General features: G+C 29.9%; 3 protein-coding genes across 3 annotated transcripts; all 3 read right to left on the bottom strand.

Annotated features, from left to right (window-relative positions):
- Positions 1–334: 334 nt before the first annotated feature.
- Positions 335–5,699, bottom strand: LOC114196014 (uncharacterized). The gene is made up of 7 exons (XM_028086501.2): positions 5,481–5,699; positions 5,279–5,314; positions 2,802–2,917; positions 1,979–2,443; positions 1,710–1,862; positions 1,088–1,506; positions 335–968 (listed from the first exon to the last, which is right to left on the bottom strand). Exons 3-7 carry the CDS (start codon positions 2,911–2,913, stop codon positions 378–380), a joined length of 1,740 nt encoding a protein of 579 aa, XP_027942302.2. The 5' UTR covers positions 2,914–2,917; positions 5,279–5,314; positions 5,481–5,699; the 3' UTR covers positions 335–377.
- A 7,049-nt stretch (positions 5,700–12,748) lies between these two features.
- Positions 12,749–14,543, bottom strand: LOC114164600 (UPF0481 protein At3g47200-like). Its single transcript, XM_028049325.2, has one exon. It carries the CDS (start codon positions 14,404–14,406, stop codon positions 12,904–12,906), a length of 1,503 nt encoding a protein of 500 aa, XP_027905126.1. The 5' UTR covers positions 14,407–14,543; the 3' UTR covers positions 12,749–12,903.
- A 5,084-nt stretch (positions 14,544–19,627) lies between these two features.
- On the bottom strand, positions 19,628–20,727 carry LOC114164250 (chitinase 2-like). Its single transcript, XM_028048846.1, has one exon. It carries the CDS (start codon positions 20,674–20,676, stop codon positions 19,807–19,809), a length of 870 nt encoding a protein of 289 aa, XP_027904647.1. The 5' UTR covers positions 20,677–20,727; the 3' UTR covers positions 19,628–19,806.
- Positions 20,728–22,483: the final 1,756 nt, after the last annotated feature.

Consider the following 22,483-nt stretch of genomic DNA (forward strand, 5'->3'; position numbering starts at 1 on the left):
ATACATGAGATATGAGATATTGTTTTTCTATTTTTTATTTTTTTGTTGTAATACTTTTCATCAATATTCATTAGATAATGATAGCTTGATCTATTTTTTAATTTATTACTTTAATCATCTTTTAGTTATTTATTTTGAATTTTTTTAATAATGTGATGATATCAAAATGATTGAAGTAATAAATTAAACGTAAATAAAAAAATTAGATTAAAATATTATTATCCTTTATTATTTTAATTAACTATGAGTAAGTAGTCAAGCTATGAAGTTAAACTATAAAAAAAACTAAAAAATTAATAGAGCATATACGACTACAAGTTATAAGCTATGCACGTATCAACAACTTAAATATGGCCTCAGCATTTCCAGCCAGGGATTTATTTTCTAGGCCAAAATAGAGACATACAAATATAAGAAGAATAAATAATATCTGACCATAGTGGTTTGTACAAGGGCAATGGCAGAAACGAAAGCACGAAAATAGAAAACGGAACCCGCGTTAAACCATGAGAAAATGTTATGTAAATAGCAGCACTGAACGATATCATCATGGTTGTGATGGAGATGATTTGTGTGACCATACCAAAGAGTAACTTGTAAGGGAGGGACTTGAAACATTCATCCTCTGCATAACTTGAAATGAGGATGGACAAGAACATTAGTATGGAAGCTGATGCTGATATCAGTGCACATGCAACTGATAATGAAAATACGAGGAATGCTTGTTCCTGCAAATAGTTAGGATTTGCTGTTTTTTTGTTGTTGCCACCAGGTACCATAAATGTAGCAGTGAAAACTCCTGTGGTTATGAGTGCAGATACAAGCATGCAGTTAATGGCTGTGCTCTTTGTCCATGATTCTGCCTTTGATAATAGTTCTTTGTGCTTCTCAGCAAATATTTCACGAGGAGTTTTGCCTTCACCGTTTTTCTTCTCTATATTTAACAGCAGCATTATTTTCTTCACCTCCTGCCATATCAAAGTATAATGATTTTCTTACTAAGTCAGAGTATAATGTCATACTATGTGATATACAAAGATCATGATTGTATGAGAGACAAATCTATTTTGAGAATTGGGGAGTATACCTGGAACCATAGTAATTCATGTGTCATTTGAAGAGCTGCTCCAGAAATTAAGCTGAGTTTGTCTGGAGGTGACAACATAGCAGCATAATGCAATATGTTGTTTCTTTCATCGTCCTCAAAAGTTGCTATGAAATCTTTGATGGAGCCTAGTCCGTGTATTAAACTATAGATTTTTGAATGGCGGTGGAGAACAGCAATGTGAATTATGGTTCGGTTTCTTTGATCCACTTCCCATAATAAATCAGGGTATGACCTCATAAGTGTATCTAAGAATTCAAAATTTCCAACTTGTGCAGCATCAAATGTTATTTGTGATGGATGACTTATGAAAGCCCTCAACTCTGTTTCATCGTAATCTTGGTCGAAAAGAATTCTCCAAAGACGCTCAACAAGTTCGACGAATGGAGTTGCCTTCATGCCTGAGACATGCGCTTAATTTAGTTTTTAAAAGTAGTTTTAGTCATTAATTTTGAATATAAGCTTTTGAAGATAAGTTGAAAGAAATCTTGATTGATAATTCTAATTTGAAAACTGTTTTAGATATGAGGAGGCGAAAACAAAAATGAATATGAACCCAATATCCTAGTTTTCGAAGTAGGTAACGGTGATTGTAAGAATTTACCAGAGTTCAAGATCTGGTTTGGAAGATACCATTCACCACGAACACTAAAACCACAACAAGTCTTTCGAGCCAAGAGATGCAAGCCTGTGTCGTTGTTCTCATCCCTTGCCAATGCCAGCATTGGGTGTTCTTGTACAATTTGCAAAGCTATATCTGCAAATTGTGTGATCAAATTAAGATCTATTTCTTCTCGGTCTTTAATACAAAAACTCGTTTCAATTGAGAAACCATTTGATGAATGAAGGAAGAACTAAGGAAAATGAACTCACCATACAACTCAGTTTTTATGCAGAGGAAGAACAGCATGGTGAAGTCATCTTCTTCTAAAATGTTGGTACTGAGAGGGTAAAGATGCCTTGCCATTTCACCTTTTCCCTGCAAGACAGCCATGTAAAGAGGAGTGGCTTCTGCTCCGCCCCTGATTTTGGGTAAGCCTTCATTTTTCTTGATCATCGTAGCAGCAATTTCCATGTTTCCAGATGCAGCAGCGTAGCAAAACGCTGTGTTTCCATTGAAATTTCGCAGTTCCAGATCACCTGGGTTAAGTAACTTAACCAATTGATTCACAAAGTGAACATGGTTTGTTCCTGCCACAACGTGAAGTAGTGTACCCCATTCCCTTGTTATGGCTGCGTTTAAGAGACTAGTGTCTTCATCTATCATGCGCTTGGCTTCATTCCAATCACCTCTCAGTGCTAGCTTATAAAGGGGTACACATTTCTGCAAGTATTCACCTGAAGAAATTGCAGTGCCAAATTTTCTTCAGTTGAAGAAAGCATTAGTTTAATAACATATATAAAAATGTTATATATGTTCATCTGCATTATTGATTTTGCATTTGACAATCACCCTCTTTGGTACTCCCTCCATATTGTTTTAATCTCACTCCTAACACTGGAATTTGAAACTACTGAATAAGATAGAATAATCTCTTACAACCTATGCGAGGTTCACCTTCTACTATGATACTGTATGGTTTGCAAAATAAACATATGATTGTAAAATATAAGGATGCTTTTAGTGTTGCGTTATGCAGCTACAGAGACACTATATATTATACAAGAACAAAACTATAGGAGGAAGAGTGAGTACTTCTATCTTGAAGAATGTGACGAGAAGGGTGTGGAAGTTGATCAGCTGAAGCAATCTGAACAACATGTGTTTGTGGTGATGACGATGCAGGGTTCGCATGTACGGTGTCCATGTTTCTGTAAAACAAACATCAAATCTTTATACTTATGAGGAAGCATTTTAGGGTGTGTCTTCTTGAAGATATATCAGCTTCGGAAAGGAATAAAAGTACGGAAAAAAGTTAACTTAATTTTCTCAAATGAAAAAAAGAAACAAAAAGATATATGTACTCATATATAACTATATATGTTTCTTGTTTTTGATTTTCAATTTTTAATAATAATTGTTTTTAATCAATTTTACACGCAAAAATAATCAGTAATAATTAATTTAGATATTAATTTATAAACTAAAAATTATTAATATTTAAAATAATTTTTATTAAAAATAAAGAATTATAATTTATATGTGAATTAAACTTTAAATTGATCATGACATACGATAATAAAACAGTATTAAATTATTTTCAAAAAGAATAACATATAAAAAATAATGAAGAAAATATTATCAGTCTAGATAAATGAGATAAGTGTAAATGAAATGAATAAATTTAAATAAAGGAAATATTAATAAAAGAGATGAATATTGATGAAGAATATGAACAAAGGAGATTATGAGTATGAACCAAAGAGATAAATATGAATGAAAAAGAAAATCTAAACGGTAAAAAATTTATATAAAAAAATGAGAGAGAAAAAACATATTAGATTTATCTACTTTAAATATAAATTTCTAAATTAAAAATAATGTACAACGTTTATTCATTAGGACAAAAATACAAATATTCATAAAATTTGCGTTAATTTAATAAACAATAACTTAAATAAATAATAAAATAAGTACAGGAAACATTTATTTAAATCCGTACTCATTTAAATCTACATTCTGTTTAAATCCATATTTGGAAAGGAAAAATTTTCAGAAAAATAGTTTTGTGACTTTATTTTTAGAAAAAATCTCATAAAATCATTTTACTTTATATTTTGTTACACTTAACAAGTTCTCCTTTTTATGACATATTTTATATCTATCATATATCTTATATATCTTATATCTCTCATATTTTTATAATTTTTAAAATTTTTCAACATTCATAATATTTTATATTGTAATTATATTATATAACTCATAATATTTCATAGTGTAATATGACTCTTAAAATTTTATAAATTTGTATCCCAATTAAATCCGCATTAAATTTTTAAAATTAAGATGGAAACTTGAGCGAAATGTTTATCGTAATTATATCGATAGTTGTGTTGAGAATATTACTTAATATCTTTTTTTATTTAAATTAGTTTTTAGGAAATATTTCAGTTTTAAAGAAATATTTCAGTTTTAGAGATATATTTCAGTTTTAGAAATTAGTTATTATTTTAGATTAGGAGTGAGATATTCTAAATATTTTGCTCTATATATAGGGTATATCAATAAAATACAAAAATATGTTCCTCTGTATAACATATTACATATAACTCTCATATATCTCATATATCTCGTATTTTCAAAAACTCTACAAATCCGAACAAGTTGATGGTATTTGGGGATATGATTAGTACTATTAGTTTTACTTTTATTAGTAGGTTCCACAAATAAATAACGTGTGAAAGTAGAAGAATTGGTGGTATAAAGGAACTTAAAATGCAGATATTAGAGAGGTGTTGGTGAGGAGTCGTTATCGCGCTTCTCTCTTTCTATCATTAAATTAATAAATAATTCCTCAATTTTAAAACAACTACTACTTAACAGCCTTTTTCGTTTTATTTATTTTAATAATCATTTTTTTAATATTTTATAATAATCCTACAAATAACTGAAAAACATACGACACGAACATACCTGATGCCATGAATTTAGGAAAATAATTTTAGTTAAAATATCAAACGTTACTTACCCGATGTCACCCAGTAAATCCACATCCTCTTTGATGAAACACCATATAATATATAATTGAGTAAATTACACCCTCAATTTTTTAAAGTTTTCTCAAATTATTTTATCTTTTAGAAACAGTATGAGAATATCATTTTATATTACGAATGCAAGTTTTTCTTTTCTTACATATCATACATACATCTTTTAAAAAAACTATTTTAAGTATAAAAAGAAGAAAAAAAAAAGTATAACGTAGGAGAAAATATTTTGAAATTATTAATATAATATTCTGCCAATAAGAGTCATTATCATCTTTTTACTTCAATGTTTTTGAACATTGACCCAACAAAACCTGAAGTCTTCGCTGTACAAACCTCAAAAGCAAAACCTATCGATACTCATTCAGTTATTCCATAGATATCAAGTCTCTGCAATCTTTCCTTATGCTAATTAAAGTTGGTTCACAGAAAACCAGTGTACACTAAAATATAAGATAAACTACTTCAAAACAAAAACATAAACTACATTAAAATGTTACAGATTGAATGAGAAAAAAAAGATACCTGAGAAGAGGTGTAATAGAAAGACTTAATTAGTTTCTGCATACAAAAGTGGAATCAATACGGTAAGGTGTAATAGAAGAAGCAGTTCTGGGTAAAATTGTTAGGATTTCACAAAGGGGTGAAGGGGAGTGATGAACCCTAAAATAATCAGAAGATAAAGAGGTATTAAGCAAGGATTAGAGAAAAGAATATGAGATTTTACCTGAATCAGTTTTCGAACAGACAGAACTAAGATGAAACCACTTTGTTTTATCTTTACATTCTTCACGGTTTCAAAACCAGATTGCTGTGTTTGGTGAAAACCATTAATTTATGAGTGAGGAAGAAGAGCAACATGAGAATTGAGAAAGACTCAAAAGATAACAATGTTCAGGAATTGTTATCATGATGCTTTATGTGGGCCAATTATTGATGCTTTGCCATTGTCGACCGTCCATGAATATAATACAGTAACAGACAAAAATCAAAGGAAAGTGGACTCTTCAAACTATTAACCTAAATATATTAATATTACGCCCTTTTCACCTTTCAAACTCTTCCACAAACTATGCATTAATTTCTTAGGCCACACATTTTATCTCTTATATATAGCATGTCTCAACCACTTCAAGGCTTATTTAGTTTCTTTTATCAGCTAAAAAGTTTTGTTTAAATAAAATAGATTTGGTCTGTAATATAATTATTTTATTATAGTGTTGCTTGAAATGTTATTTAAATTTCATCTTGATCTGTCTAAAGTCACAATGAGATAGTTTGGTATAATCAATCATGTGAAATTTCAGATTTCAATTCATTATATAGTTCTATTTTGCCTTTTGCAAATTTCAACTTATGTCACACTTTTTCAAACCAACTTATGATAAAATGTAAGTGTCGGAAAAAAGTTTATACGCATAATTTAAATATAATGAAATAATCGATTACTACTTATGAGTTAATTTCACTACAAAAAAATATTTTATTAATAATCAATTTTAGTAACTAAAAATTGTTAGTCACTGTAATAATCAATTTAAATACCAATTTATAAAATAAAAAAATATTGATTATTGAAGTACTCATTATTATGAATAAAAAATTATAATTGGTCGTTAAATTTGTCACTAATTAACTACAGACTAATTTAGAAACAAATTCCTTTTATAATAAATACCTTTGTAACTAATGTTTAGTGACCAAATTTTTACTAATTAAAACTTTGATAGTTAAATTTTAGAAATTAATTTAGAACCACTTATAATTTTGTATTTATAATATAGTTATAATTACGTAACCAATAATTTTTTTATTTTATATGTTAATATATAAATTAATCATTATAATAATTATTATAATGATAATGACTTTGATCATTAAAATTAATCGTTCATGAGATTTTTTTGTTATAATTTTATATTTAAAATATAATCGATTTTTATATAATTGTTTTTTGAAATCACTTTAACAATGCGGAAAAGGTTTAATATATATTTTATATTTTTTAATACTTTATTATGCTGTTTTTAATTTTTCTAGGTAATCTTTTCATTTTTCACACTTTGACCGGGGTAAAATAATTGAATTCAAGAACATGGGTGAAGCCATCGCAGGCGCAATGTTTGTACCATGTTCAGAGGATAGGTAGTGGTCCATGAATTGAGGTTAATAATTGAAGATGACAGTTGTTTGGTTCTGATTAGGAAACAGAACACATTGGACCACAAATGACTTTATGAAAAGAAGAGAGTACCCTTTTACGTCACCTTGCGTGCCTCACTTCTCTCAATTTTCACGTCAAAATACTATATTAGTTAATTCATCCTATTCAGAAAAATTATCTTTTTTTTTATTCAATGTTAACGGAATACACATTGAAGACCTTATTATATTAAAATATTAAAAGAGAAGTGTTCCCATATAGTTTAGTTCAATTTTTTAAAATATGATTCTTAATTAAATAGAAAAGTTATATTATATATATAAAGTAATTTGACAAGCATATTTAATTTGATGGGCAAATTTTAACATTTTGTAATTTGGATGGATCAATATTTTAATTTCTAATATCCAAATTATGATTTACTAACACAAAATGATTTTTTGTGATAATTAAGAAGGACTTGCTATAATAAGTATTTTGGTATTATGGTTGTGGAAATCATAGAAAATACGTTTTTTTTATGATGCAATGAAAATCTGTCATAGTAATATTGACTTATTATGATAGATATTTTATATAAGAGTTGTAATTCCACCCAAAATCCCAATCAGGAACTTAGCTCCCACAGTATCTAATGCATCAAAAGTTTGAATCACCATTAAAATGGAAATTCTACATCGGTGAAACGAAAAATACTCCGTCATTTCGTGAATCAGTGCATCTCATCAGTGTCCAAATAAGAAAACAAAAATGAAATAGAGGAAAGAGACGCATGAGCAGAATCACTGACACCGACAATGGTGGGGTTTCAATCCCCGTCGACATAGACAACAATGGTCTCGTTGGAGATTGTTGCAAGCTCGAATGGTTGTGGCGAATCAACTTTGAAGCAAAGTAACAAGGTGAGCTCCAATAGTCCAAACGTGAGTGTGAGTTCAATGGGTCAATAATCTCGAAGGCACGATTGTGTACGATGAAGGCGCGACTAAGACTACGGTGCGACTTTAGGAGACGACCACGCTACTACATGGGATAAATGAATGAGAATGACGACAACTCTTATTATAATAACAATTACTTTTTATTATAAAAATACCACCGGTCAATCATGAGAGGTGTAATTTATTATGACGTCATTAATTTCTCTTTTTGCACTAGTGATTGTGGTTTAATTTTATTAAGTGTGTAATAAATTGTAGTAAATGAAAAATAGGAGAGTTGATGAAGGAGACAAGTATTAATGAAAAAGATAGAGTGTGAATAAAAGAGATAAGTGAGAAAAAATTATGAGTTTGGATGAAGAGATGAATGTAAAAAGATATTTATATAAAAATTTTAGAAAAGGGAATACTTAGTGAGAACATTTGTCACTTTTAAATTTGAACATTTGAATTGAAAATTACCTACATTTCTATTCATTCTCACAAAGGATACAAATTCAATTCATAACATATAAATTATCGTATGCTACCAAATACAAGAAACGTATTATATTAGGGTTACCTTAATTACACTGACTTAAATAAATAATAAAATCAGTTTCAATTTAACTGATGCTATCTAAAATAAATACCGGATAAAACTGGATTTGTCATTGTTAAGTGTAAATTTTCGACAGCCTTTTCATTAATTTATTTCTACATTTGATGTGTGATGTCCAAATATTCTTATTTAATTGCTTCTACATTGTTCTTTCAAAATTGTCTCCATTTTTAATTTCTACAATGAGAAATTATTCTCATTGAACTTCTCTATATCATGTTTTGTTGTTATGATTTTAAAATCAACATATGCATTATCTCGATACAAATACTAGAAAAAAAAAATCATGAACTAGTAAATTCTCACAAAGGAGAGGTGAATCACTAATGGACACATTTACAATGTATTTTCTAGCAAAAACTTTTCTAAAGAGACACACTTTCACACTACCACACAATACCTAGTATTGAGAATAATTCTTATCTTATGTGAAATATTAGACTAACTATAATCATAGAGCATACTCAAACTTTTCTACAACACTATTATAATAACAACATAGTAGCAAAATATAATTAAAAACCAAGCCAACTAGGCTATGATACCACTAGGTATAGACTAAAATAAAAGGAATAAAATAGAGAATTGGCCATAATATAATTTTATTAAAAGAAAACAAAATTGTATAGCATAGCTCCAAGGAGAAAAAATAACACCATTTTTTAGGAAAAACAACTACAAAAAAACCTTAAAAGGGAAAATAATATCCTCTCTAATTTTTTCTCTCAAGCTTTAAAGCAAAAAGAAAAAATACTAGATTCTAAGGTGTTTTTCTTAAGGATACATTGTGCTCCTTTTTATAAAATGAAAAGTAAATATCAAAATAAATTTCCTCCCATGGGAGACTTCTTTTCTTCATTCTATTTGATTAAACTTTAGAGACTATCATATACAAATTGTCTACCAAAGATATTGGACTATACTTATTTAACCCTCGAAGGTTTTCTCCTTTTGGTATTTTTGTATATAAGGTATTTTGCATTATATGGACAAAAAACGGTGGATATAAAACTCCTTAACGTGCTTTTTCAAAATATCCCACGATTATAAACCCAGCATTAAAGTAAAATTAGGACTTTGGCTTTTCTCACAATCCCACACTACTTATCCAGAATAATGCTCTAATCATTTTACAAAATATCTATATCTGTATAATGGATGCAAAAGTTTGACATCAATACCATATAAAACAGTACATCCAAAACTAGAAAGACAACAAAAGATGAAAAGGGTCTACAGAAAATTTGTATGGGACTAAAGCAGTATCCGTGAACTTGTTCCAAAATATTCCCACACTACTTATTTTACTTCATCTTCATTATATACTTCGTTAACTTAACTTTGCATTATGATGAGATAATAGTGATAAGAAAGATATACCTTCCAACTTTATATTATTTTGGCTTAAATAGTCATTTGGTCCTAGTTTTGGTCGACTTTTTTCATTTTGGTCTTATTTTTAAAATTATTTTCAATTTGGTTCTACTTTACGTTATATTTTTTCAATCAATTCCTTTCCGTTAACTCCGTCTAAATCGTTAACGGATGTGAACGGTAACTGCCACGTGTCATTTTGTGATTTTTTGTGATTTTTTTAATTTTTTTTTAATTTTTTTTAATTTTTTTAATTTTTTTTAAAATGTACACGTGTCAAGCTCATATTATGCCACGTGTCATTATTGATTTTTTATTTTTTATTTTTTTAATTTAATTTTTTTAATTATAAAAAATTCACATGTCAAGCTAATATCATGCCACGTGTTAGAGTCATATTTTTATATTCAATTTGGTCCTAATATTCGTTATTTGTTTTCAATTTGATCTTAGTTTTTTTTTCCTCTCCAAAGACAAAATATAATTTATATATAAATGTGGCTTAATTGCAGTTATATGAATATTCTTATTAAACTACATATTTTTATTAAATATTTTTAATTTAAAATTAGAGTTGGTTTAAAATTAAATATTTTTAACCTCTTAAAATTTTAAATTAATGGTGTTATTGTTTTTTTTTCGTTTTAATTTTAAACTAACGCTAATTCTAAATTAAAAATATTTAACAAAAATATGCGTTTTAATATATACAAATTAAATTTTGTCTCAATTTGGAGAGGAACAAAAATGTTAAATTTAAAAAAAAATTATGACCAAATTGAAAACAATTAACGAATATTGGGACCAAATTGAATATAAAAAACTGACTCTGACACGTGGCATGATATTAGCTTGACACGTGGATTTTTTTAAATTAAAAAAATTAAATTTAAAAATAAAAATTTAAAAAATTTAAAAGAAAATAAAAAGTCACAAAAATATGGGCTTGACACGTGTACATTTTTTTTAAATTAAAAAAAATTTTAATTTTTTTTTAAAAAATTAAAAAAATTAAAAAAATAAATAAAAAATAAATAAAAAAATCACAAAATGACACGTGGCGGTTACTGTTCACATCCGTTAACTATCTTAACGGTGTTAGCAAAAAGGACTTGATTGAAAAAATATAACAAAAAGTTGGACCAAATTGAAAACATTTTCAAAAATAGGACCAAAGTGAAAAAAGTCGACCAAAACTAGGACCAAATGACTATTTAAGCCTATTATTTTTCTTACTCCTCAACCTTTCTGTTGAAGAAAGACGATATTTATTTATTTTTTCTCAAACACTACAAGAAGATGTCTTATTAGTAACCAATTTTAGTGACTAAAAGTTGTTAGTCACTATAGTGACCAATTTAGATACCAATTTACAAAATTAAAATTTATTGGTTACTAAAATAGTCACTAATATAAATAAAAAATTATAATTGGTCACTAAATTTGTCACTAATTAATTAGAGAGCAATTTAGTAACTAAGTTATTTTGGTAGCCAAAACTTAGGTAGTTAATTTTTAGTGACCAGTTTTCTTTAGTAGTCAAAACTATGGTAACTAATTTTAAAAACCAATTTAGTGACCAATTTTAATTTTTTATTCATAATAGTAACTATTTTAGTAACCAATGACTTTTTTACTTTGTAAACATGTATCTAAATTAATAATTATAGTAACTAACAACTTTTGGTCACTAAAATTGGTTACTAATGAAGTATTTTCTTGTAGTGAAACCATGTGGCTTTATTCGACGATGTTGTAGGAATGGTAATACTTTCTTTTTCACACGTTTTTTTTTATCGACAATAATTATATATAAATAAAAGAATGAGACATTAGAGATGTCTCAACTCATAAACACAACTATAAAAAACCAGAGAAAATAAGAACTAAGAACTTATAATACTAAATCTCTTTTTAATATACAACCCTCAAGTAACATTTAAACTCCACATATAACAAAACATAATGAAATGCATTTTATTATTTCTATAGACCCAAAATATTACAAAGAATATATGTATATAATTGTATTGTATGGTCATCTCCCACCAAGATAAATCTAACAATTTATATATAACATAAAACAAATTTGCAAAAAAAGTGGATGTCCAACACACTCCCACAAATCAACATTTCCACTAGATTTAGCAAGATAAAATTTATTTTCTCACAGTAAGTTGTTTATGGTCATTCCAAGACATAACTATCTTTTTTATAATAAGTTTGTCTAAAAATCTTAACACCAAAATAACACAATATAAGTGATGATAATAAAGGATTAGAGTAAAAGATAATAATATTATAGCATAAGAAACTCTACTCTTGTATTTATCTTATTTGTGAACTAATAATGTAGAACATATTTAATATACGATTTTTTTTTCACCCGTAATTGATTCTTGAACTCGCTTTGGTTTCACATACAATTTCTCTATTTTAGGTTTTTAAGTTGTTTTTCTTAATAAACTGTAGTGGATGAGATGTGGAAGAGTAAATAGGTGGAACCCGAGTATTAGTTATCAACAAAGTTGAGCTGAAACGCGCAAGATAGACACACAGACACACCCATCACTACTGGAAAATGAGTTTATAATGACAGGTAAAATGAGTATACTATGACAGGTATCTTGGTATCATAGTTTCAGGAGTCATAAAAAATACGTATTTTTTATGATACTGCAGAAACCTGTCATTGTAAATCAGACTTATTATGATAGGTATCCGATTAAGAATGATAATAAGTGTAGCTTACCAGTGCACAAATTGACGATGCTGGGACAATGGGTGGATATACAAATTGGGATATTGTGAGAAGTGAGAAAATAAAATAAGTGCAAAGGTAAGTAAGTAGTAATAGCATACAAACAATGAGAGAAGAGAGACAGAAATCTTATTTAGAAGGAGTGAATACAGAAGGCACGCACAAAACAAAAGAGCACGCAAGAAGGTAAGGGTTTTATTTGGCAGCACATGGACTATGAGTAATCACAGCTTGTGAGAGTGGCCCCTCACATATAATACATGGAAAGCAAAGAGCACAGTGTTGTTGTATCGTGATGATCCAGAATACCTAATCGGATCTAGTGAGGATCTCTTTTGCCTTTTTCCAAACCCAACGGCTAATAGATTTACGTTCATTCCAAAGCCAACGAATACCACAAAATGGCACACAAAAAATATCTAGAATGACAGATCCAAAGCTTTTGTTTTTAAAGGCTTCCAATGAATCTGCGAATGAACGCACAGTCTGAATGAAAGTGCAGTAAAGACCAAACACCGCACCAATTGTTGAAACCCCCACCACCCAGCTGGTTAAATAGTGATGCACTAAAGAAGCTCTTTTTCTCGCATAGAAGGAAGCAAAGTACTTATTTGCGTCATTCACCACTTTGTGCAAGTAGGACTTATGTTTGTCAAGAACAATTTCTTTGGTGATGTTGTTGATTAGTTCAGAGACAGTCTTATCATTGCCAAGAGAATGGTGAAGCACTCCTTTGTAATGAAGAAGACAGACATCACGTGCAGAGTTGATGAGTCCGTTGAAGAAAAACAAGTAGGTTGTGACATCAGGGTTGCAATCCTTGTGACAGTTCTCAAAAGCAACTATGTTACGAAACACAGTGCCTCTGTGGTCATTGATGTACAAAGGAGGAACAGTGAGTTGTCTTGTTAGAAAACCCCATTTTTTCCCAAAGCTTATGTTAAGCAACTGCTTACTCTCATCTACTTTGATCTTCACACCAGCCTCTATGAGCTCCGTTACAGAACGAATCATGTGAGGTTGAAAGTTTCTTGGTTTTTCTCCCTCCAGATCTGGCCTAATGGCTGACCTAAGAAGATCGAGGAAGTGAAGCCCTCTTAACTCACCAGCTTTCTTAGTATCCAGTGTATAATCCGAATCCACCTGCAGCAAAGGATAAAAGAATCGAAGAGCAAGATCTTTGAGATTTGGTCTTGAAGAAGCAGAAACAACACTAGTTAACTCGAACAACTCGCTCAAAACAAACATGGGGAGCTGGTTTTCAAGCATTATCATCTCGCGACGAATGATGGGCAACATCCATGGGCTGAGACAAGGAGCGACATTTTGGAAATCACACGCTGATAGATCCCTCAAGAGCTGAACGATGAAAGAGCCGTCAACTAGCATCATTTGTAGAAACTCGTCACTGCTGAATTTGATCTCCTCGTTGTAACATCTTCGAACGTTGGTTTGTTGTTCCTCTAGGAACTTAAAAGCCTGGTCTAGTTTGGGTTGATTAGCATGATTGTTGAAGAGGCGGCGATAGAATGTTGTCTTGAGATCCTCCATGTTTCTCAAGTGGGGTGCTCCATGGTGACAAGGACCGATGGAGATGTTGTTGGGTCTGTAGGCTTTTGGTTCGACCCTCCGCATGTTATGTGGAACCCTGTATATGCAAACTGGGTGCTGAGTTTCTTCTTGCTTTCCACTTTCTAACTCTTCCTCCATAACACCTCTCCAATTTGAGGTCATTGATCTGTTGGCAGTTCCGTGAAATTTTCTTGTGTTGAACCTGAAATAAACCAACGTTATGAGTTTTGCACATGCCATATTTTAGAAAAATGAGAAGCCACTTTTAAGCTCTGATAAGAATATAGAACAGGGCATGTCAATTTATTCATGTTAATCTTTCTGTTTCTTAGCTTTTAGGTAGTTATAACAGCAAGCAGTTCCTTTTTCTGTAATATATAAAAAAAAAAGTTATCTACCTTCATGCAATATGTTGTACGTGTATACAAAATTTTTCTTCGAAGATTAGGATTTTCAATCTTTTCATTGTTCTGACTTAAGAAACAACGACATATAATTGATCATATAAGAATAACGTTAAAGATAAAGTGTAATTCTGATAAGAGATTGTCCTTGATTTTTATTAATTATCATTTGGAAGAGAGAGTGATATTAAAAATTAGAAGGCACTACATTTATTTATAAATATTTTGTCTAATATTTTTTCATGTGATTAGAAGAGTAAAAATCACATTTTGGCCTAACTCATTAACATGCAACTTGTGCCATTTACAAATATTAAGATTAAAAAAATAAAATAATAATTGATTAGTTATATATTATTATATGATTACAATTTTGAATTAAACTTTGTAAATAAATATTAAAATAAATGAAATGTTTAGACTAATGATAATATAAATTTTTTAAGACTTTAAAGCCTAGATTTATTTTTAAAACTTATATAATTACTATGTTTTTCACTTTCTATATATTGTTTAATCCATAAAATGTAAGTGTTTTAAAGTTACGGATAAATGAAAACAAGAACCAATTTTGTTTTCCAACTAGTTCCAACCAATGTCAATCTCTCTCTTTCTATCTCTCTTGAGTCACATTGTCTTCCATGATAACCTTTGGTTTGTTCTCTTTTTCCATTATAATTCTTCCCTCTTTCTAATTGCTTATGATATCGAATTTGAAAGTAGGTTGTCATTATTATATTCGTAATTGATAATATTACAGTTTTGAATCTCACATTTAAGGTTGTTGAATCTTTGGCCTAACAAAGTACACTAGGCCATGCAATATAGAACACATTTTAGTTGTAAAAATGATGGTAGCTGAAGAAGCACGTGGTAGAATTTTAAGATCATTTATTATTATAGTTGGGAATTTAATAAGTTTTCTCAACAAACAAAAGTTGAAGTTGAGACAAGACGTGACGAGGGACTCAACTACATTTCGAATTACCTGTACGATGTCTTACCAGCTTCAACTCAACATTTGTCACTCATCGTAAATTGCATCATGTTAATTTCTTTAGTTTAAGTTCAAAAACAACGTGAGTTTGCACAACTGTGTTATTCCAAAATCATAAATAAGAAAAAAAAGTTTCAGTACGTTTTCACAACATTTTTATATTATTTGTTATTTTTATACACAAAGTGCATGATATCTGCGTCATTGCACAGGTTAAAAGGATAGTTATATAAGAGTTTTTTTTTTTTTTTTTTATAGGAAAGAAGAAGATAGTTTAGATAAAATGCAGATCACAATAAATATCTTGCTCTGCACTTAACATGTTCAGAGTACTAAAATTAAGAGGTTGTTGAAACAAAATAAAGAATAATAAGTGTGGAAGTGTCATAATTTTCACTCCATTTTAATCTCCAGAGATGGTGATGGATGGATGCACCTTGGGGCCACATGTTTTAAATCACTTCTATAATATTTATTTTTATCTTTTTTAAATATTTACAAATATTCATAGATATTAAAAAAATTATACAGTACCTATATAACATACGAATATAAATATGGATACGAAATGAATATTTATCTAATGAATAAAGTATAGGAGAACTATTATCACTCTACCCACACCCGTGACTCCCTACCTATAACCATTACAACCTCGATCTAGCCTATATAAATAAAAAATAAAAAAAGCTTTTATATTTAAACTAGTGTAAACACAGGCGCTATCGCGCCTGTGTGTACGCATTTTTTGAATTATATTAATAATTGATGATATTGTAATGTTATTAATTTAATAAACAAAATAAAAGTATATTTATAAAAAATAAAATAAAATGTACGGAGAAAATAAGAGAAAAATAATTGTTGATGAATAGTAAGAGAAAAAAAGAAAAAGGAGATAAGTAAATAATTTTATAAAAACTTGTAAAAGTAACCGTTAATTTTTAAAAATTTAATAAATAATTAAATTATAAAGGGTAAAGTTGGAATTATGAAATGTGGACACAAAAGAGGGAATCCCCTTTATATATAGTTATAGATACTTACTTTAATGATATAAATTTATTAGAAATTATTATATACATAATAAAAAACTGCAAATTAGTTTTCAAAACAATAATAGCGACAAAACGTGATGTTATTAGAAGCAACGCTAATCTAAGACGCAAAATGCTTTTTTTTTTTTAAGTTAACAAATATGAAATTAATTTTAATTTTAATTTTTGCTACGTGTAAGTTGGTTAAGTTGATAACCAGCATAAGTAAATGACAAATTAGTTGTCAAATAATAGCGTATACTTTACACACTAATAAAATAGATTTAGTCAATTTTAAAATAATATTAACTAATTTAAAAAAAAGTTAATAAGTAGAAATATTTATATTAATGTCAGTTAATCAATATTTTAAAATAAATAAGACTAGAGTCAAATTTTAATTAAAAAATAATTTTAAATAAAAATATATCAGTGTCGATTTTTAATCAAAAAATAATTTTAAATTTAGTAATGAATTAGTGTCGGTTTGGCTAACCCTACTTATTTGAGATTAAAGAATCAATGTTTGTGGTCTTATAGAATATCTTACATGTTGGACGTAAATACACTATTGGTTAATTAAAGCTGATTTTTACTTGTTAGTGTCTGTTTTAACAAACACAGAATAATAATATACGAGTAGTTTGATATAAAAAGATGATTTTGATAGCAATATATTTAAGTTTTGCAAATAAACCTTGGTGCTCCTACTTACTTGCTTTATCTAATTTCTATTGGTCATCCAATAGATCTAAGTGGCTAATTATTTGGACAACATTATGCTTTGTGTTCTATAGATCACGAACTCCTCTTTATTCCATTTTTTGATATATTTTTTAGACGCCCGATAAGTGCCAAAATTCAGTAAAAATTCATAACAAACTCTGGCACTTATGTTTTAAATTTGTGTTCATTTCATATTGATTCTCCCTAAATCTAAGTTTCAATCACATGCTTCCAAGTTTTGATTTAAAGAAATCATTTGATCCTATTTTGTGTGTTTTTCAGGAAAGATTAAAGAGAACTCAAGAAGAATGAAGGAGAAAGCAAGAAATAAAGAAAATAGGGAAGAAATGCTGTCAAGGTCGCTCAAACCAAAGCATTCTCGCCTAAGCTAAAGCCACTGCCGTCATTCTCGCTTAAGCGACGCAGACTCTCGCTTAAGCGAGACTGGAGACCCTCTCTTGCTGCCATTCTCGCCCAGGCGAGCTCAGATGCTGCCAATCTTGCCTAAGCGAGAATCCTTTCTTCAGCTTGAAGTACTCTTGCTCGCCTAAGCGAGATGTTGGCTTCAGCACATCTCGCCCAAGCGAGAGGCTTTCTTTGGGATGAAGAATGTTGTCTCGCTCAAGCGAGACTTAAGTAGCTTGAGCGAGACTTCGTGGGTATATATTCTCCATGCATCAGAAAGTGAAAGGAGCTGGAGATTTTGGAAGAGGAGTGCATCCGTGCTGCAGAGCTGCTACCAGGAGCATAACACAGATCATATTTCTTCTTCTTCTTCTTTAGTTCTTAGGATTTGATAGCTACCATGAGTGGCTAATCTTCTCCTTTGGGATTGAATGTAATCTACTCGAACTTGGATGTAATCTGGTGATATTTATATATATCATTTCTGTTTTACTCAGTATTGGTATTATTGTTCTGCTCTTAATGCTTACTTCTATCTGATCAATAGATGTTTTGATTTTGATTTTTAGATCTGACTGGAAAGTATTTCTGAAAATCTGATTTGAACAATGATACTTGATATACTGTGATGCTAGGAATAGATCTCAATATATCAATTGTTTTTAACACTCGACCGTAATGCTGGATAGTTTGTTGAATATGTGAGGAATCAATATTCAGGGAACTAATCTTATGAATTTTATACGTGAGGGATCGGCATAAATGATTTTTTGAGTGTGCATCAATATTGGTATTTTCAGATGTTATATATTATATTCATCCAGATTACAGACAAGGGAGATAGATGAAATTCAATCTCAGTTTCTTTTACTGTATTTTTCTAAACTTTTCCACTTTTACTGTATTAATTTTATGTATGCAATAGTTAATGTCAAATCAAATTAAAATATTTGTACATATGCTGATTGAGATAATTATTAATTTTCACTGACTCCGTTCCTCGTGGGTTTGACACTCTTACTAAAAATTATTATACTACAGTTGACTTTTGGTACGCTTGACAAGAGACCAACAACGCCTCTCATCTTCTCCTCACGACAACAAAATCCTTTCCTCAACTGTTAAAAAAACTCAACAATAATACCGACAAAACGTGATGTTATTAGAAGCAACGCTAATCTAAGACGCAAAATGTGTTTTTTTTAAGTTATCAAATATAAAATTTATTTTTATTTTAATTTGTACTATGTGTAAGTTGGTTATTAAGTTGATAACCAGCATAAGTAAATGAAAAATTAGTTGTCAAATAATAGCGTTTACTTTAAAGACACTAATAAAATAGATTTAGTCAATTCTAAAATAATACTAACTATTTTAGGAAAAAAAATAAGAAGTAAAAATATTTATATTAATGTGAGTTAATCAATATTTTAAAATAAATAATACTAGAGTCAAATTTTAATTAAAAATTAATTTTAAATAAAAAAATATCAGTGTGGATTTTTAATCAAAAATTAATTTTAAATTTAGTAATGAATTAGTGTCGGTTTGGCTAACCCTAGTTATTTGAGATTAATGAATCAATGTTTATGGTCTTAGAATATCTTACATGTTGGAGGTAAATACAGTATTGGTTAGATCTAAGTGGCTAAGTATTTGGACAACATTATGCTTTGTGTTCTATATATAGATCCCGAACTCCTCTTTATTCCATTTTCTGATATAGTTTTTAGACGCCTCTCATCTTCTCCTTACGATCGACAACAAAATCCTTTCCTTTTGTTGTTGTTTTAACTGTTAAAAAATCTCTGAACTACCTTTTACCTTTTAGATTGTGATACTGTGAGAAGTAAGAAAACGAAAGAAGTGCAAAGAGAAAGAAGATTAGGATATATAGAAGAGAAAGGGAAATTTTGGTTTTATTTATTACAGGAGGCACACATAACATGAACAAAGAAAGAGCACGCAAGAAGAAGGTAAAAAGGGTCTTATTTAGTAGTAGTAGTAATGATAGCGTGTGAGGGTGACCCGTACGTGAGGTATAATACATGGAAAGCAAAGAGCACAAGAGCTAATTGGTTCCAGTGAGGATCTCTTGTGACTTCTTCTCAAGGTAGAGGGGAGGCTCAGACAAGAGAGAGGACTGAGCATCTGAAACGAAGATTCCAGCAAGCGAACCAGAAGCGAGGAGTTGGAGGACACCCTCAACGAAGACCTCAGCAGATATGTTACCCTTGTCGTTTGGATCAGTGCTGAACCCTGCCAAGAGCTTCTCAACACCGAAGGTGTCAATTAGGGTTTTGTGGAGGTTCACAAATTCGTGTGTGCTGGGGACTTTCTGATCGTAGTACTGGTAGTTCACCCACTGAATACGGTGTGGATTAGCCTTGAACAACTGCTGGTAGTGGGAAAGCACAGGGAATGAGGGAGCAATGGAAACCACCACTCCACTTATGTTGCTTTTCAGATAATCTATCACCTTGCCTATGCAGTAAGCAAACTCATCTTCACTGGATTCTATGTGCTCATAGTTTATGTCAATGCCATCAATCACAGTTTCATGATGAAACTTGTACAGCACCGTGATTATCTGGTTCAGTGATTTCTTTGCATTGTCAATCCATATTTCTTTGTCTTGAGGATTGAATGGAAAATTGGTGCCACGACCTCCAAGGCTTATTACTACCTTCACATGCTCGTAATCTTCCTTTAGTTCTCTGATTTTTTTAGCGCTGAACTTAGTCACGTTCCAATTTGCACTGAAATTTCCCTTCCCTACTTTCTTCCCGCTACCATCCTCAACGTAGTCCTCTGCGGCAAAGGCCAAAATGAAATGAAATTCTGGGATTCTTCTGTTGATGATTTCAACCGGGAAACCCTCAATTGGTGGGACTTCCTTTGAACCAATAATGTATTCCCGAAAAATAGGTTTCGGAGACATTCTCAGTTGTTTCTTACTTCTCTTTGTTGTTTTCTTGATTTGTTTGAGAGATGGGATGAAGAATACCCAACACTTGACGCTATTTATAGAGCCAGCTACAGAATTAATAATTATTATCGGATGCACCGTCTCAGTTCGTTAGTTTTGTCACTCATCATTTTTCCTTCATTCGTCATTACCCTTCTCTCAGCATATACGTCATTAATTGAAGATCAAATCAACTCCTATGCAGTAAAGAAGATTATCTCAATGATCAAGCATTTACATCTCTCATTAATTTCACATTGTTCATTACGTTCACATTTGGTTGTTATGCTCTCTGCCTCAGATCTTATGCCACCTGCGTGCTTATCTACGATAGCAAGCTTAGTTATAACATCATATTTTTGTTTTTCACAATAAAAACTTTCCTTCTTCTGACTTCTCTGCAATTAACAATATTATCTCACTGACCATATTCTATCTTAGTTATAACATTTTTTTTATTCCTTACACCAATCTATGCTGTGTTCACCTATCGCGATTATAAAAAATATAAATAACCCAAAATGTCTAACTATTTGGCAAAGGTATTTATTTCTGTCCAACTATTAGTTGGTATTTTCTTTTAAACAAATCTAGATTGGGTAAGTTAATTAAGAGATAAAATATATAAAATATGTGGTGACTTAATACGGTTGCATTAAAGTTTTTCAAACTTGGGACATGTAGAACTGTCATAACATATAAAGGAGCAGTTTGATATATAATTAAAATAGTTTCAGTAATTATTTTGAAACAGGAGTTCACGTTAGATAAAAAAAATTATTTGGTTGAGTATATTTTGAAACAGGAGTTCACGTTAGATATAAAGGACATGTAGTATATTTTTCTTGATGATTCACTTATATCATGGAAGAGTAAGAAACAAGATGTTATATATTAATCATCTACAGAAGCTGAGCATCGTGCCATGAGTTTGACTACTTATGATATTATTTGGTTGCGTTAGGTGGTTACTTGCATATATCAATGTCTATTTGAAAGATCTTACGCCTCTATTGCTCTTAACTCTGTTTTTGATGAGCGAACCAAGCATATTGAAACAGGTAACCATTTTAATGTAAGCAACTTCAACCTTAAGTCCTTTTAATACAATTAAGCATCTTGTTGTCAATTGTTGTAATTTGTTGGAGATTCACTTTTATCGGATCTTAACATTTAATTATAGTAACCTCCATCTGTTGGTAGTACCTTTGATTTTGGAAAGGGATAGAGAGGGTGAAATTTATGTTCAAGAGCACAATATCTTGATAATTTTATGTAAATAATATACTATATTCAGTTATTAAGATTGAAGCATGTTGTAATAATCAGTTTGAATGAAGTAAATCAATTGCACTTCTTTAAAAAGATAATAATTTGCCTGTCGCACAAAATATAATAACTACACACAATCTTGTAATATATTATTACTTCATACCTTTTTCGGTAACTCATAAGTTTATTATTACTACATACTATTTTTGTATTATGTACTTATATACAATCAAGAAATTATAACATATAAAGGATCATTTTTATAATAAAAATAGTTTCAGTAATTATTATGAAATAGGAGTTCACGTTAGATTAGAAAAAATATTCATTTGAAATAATATCCGGCACAATAGGATTGGAACTATTAATATAATATGATATCTGAAATCAATTTATAAATTCATACGGAGAAATTCAAATGTATGTAGACGGCATCACAGCACAATAAATAAGAAAATGATACAATTTCAATCTGTAACAACCATTGATGAACTTGACCAAGACTTGG

This window comes from Vigna unguiculata, chromosome 9 (genome assembly GCF_037176805.1).
Source record: "Vigna unguiculata cultivar grain cowpea cultivar isolate G323 ecotype 2 chromosome 9, ASM3717680v1, whole genome shotgun sequence".
NCBI classification, from domain to species: domain Eukaryota; kingdom Viridiplantae; phylum Streptophyta; class Magnoliopsida; order Fabales; family Fabaceae; genus Vigna; species Vigna unguiculata.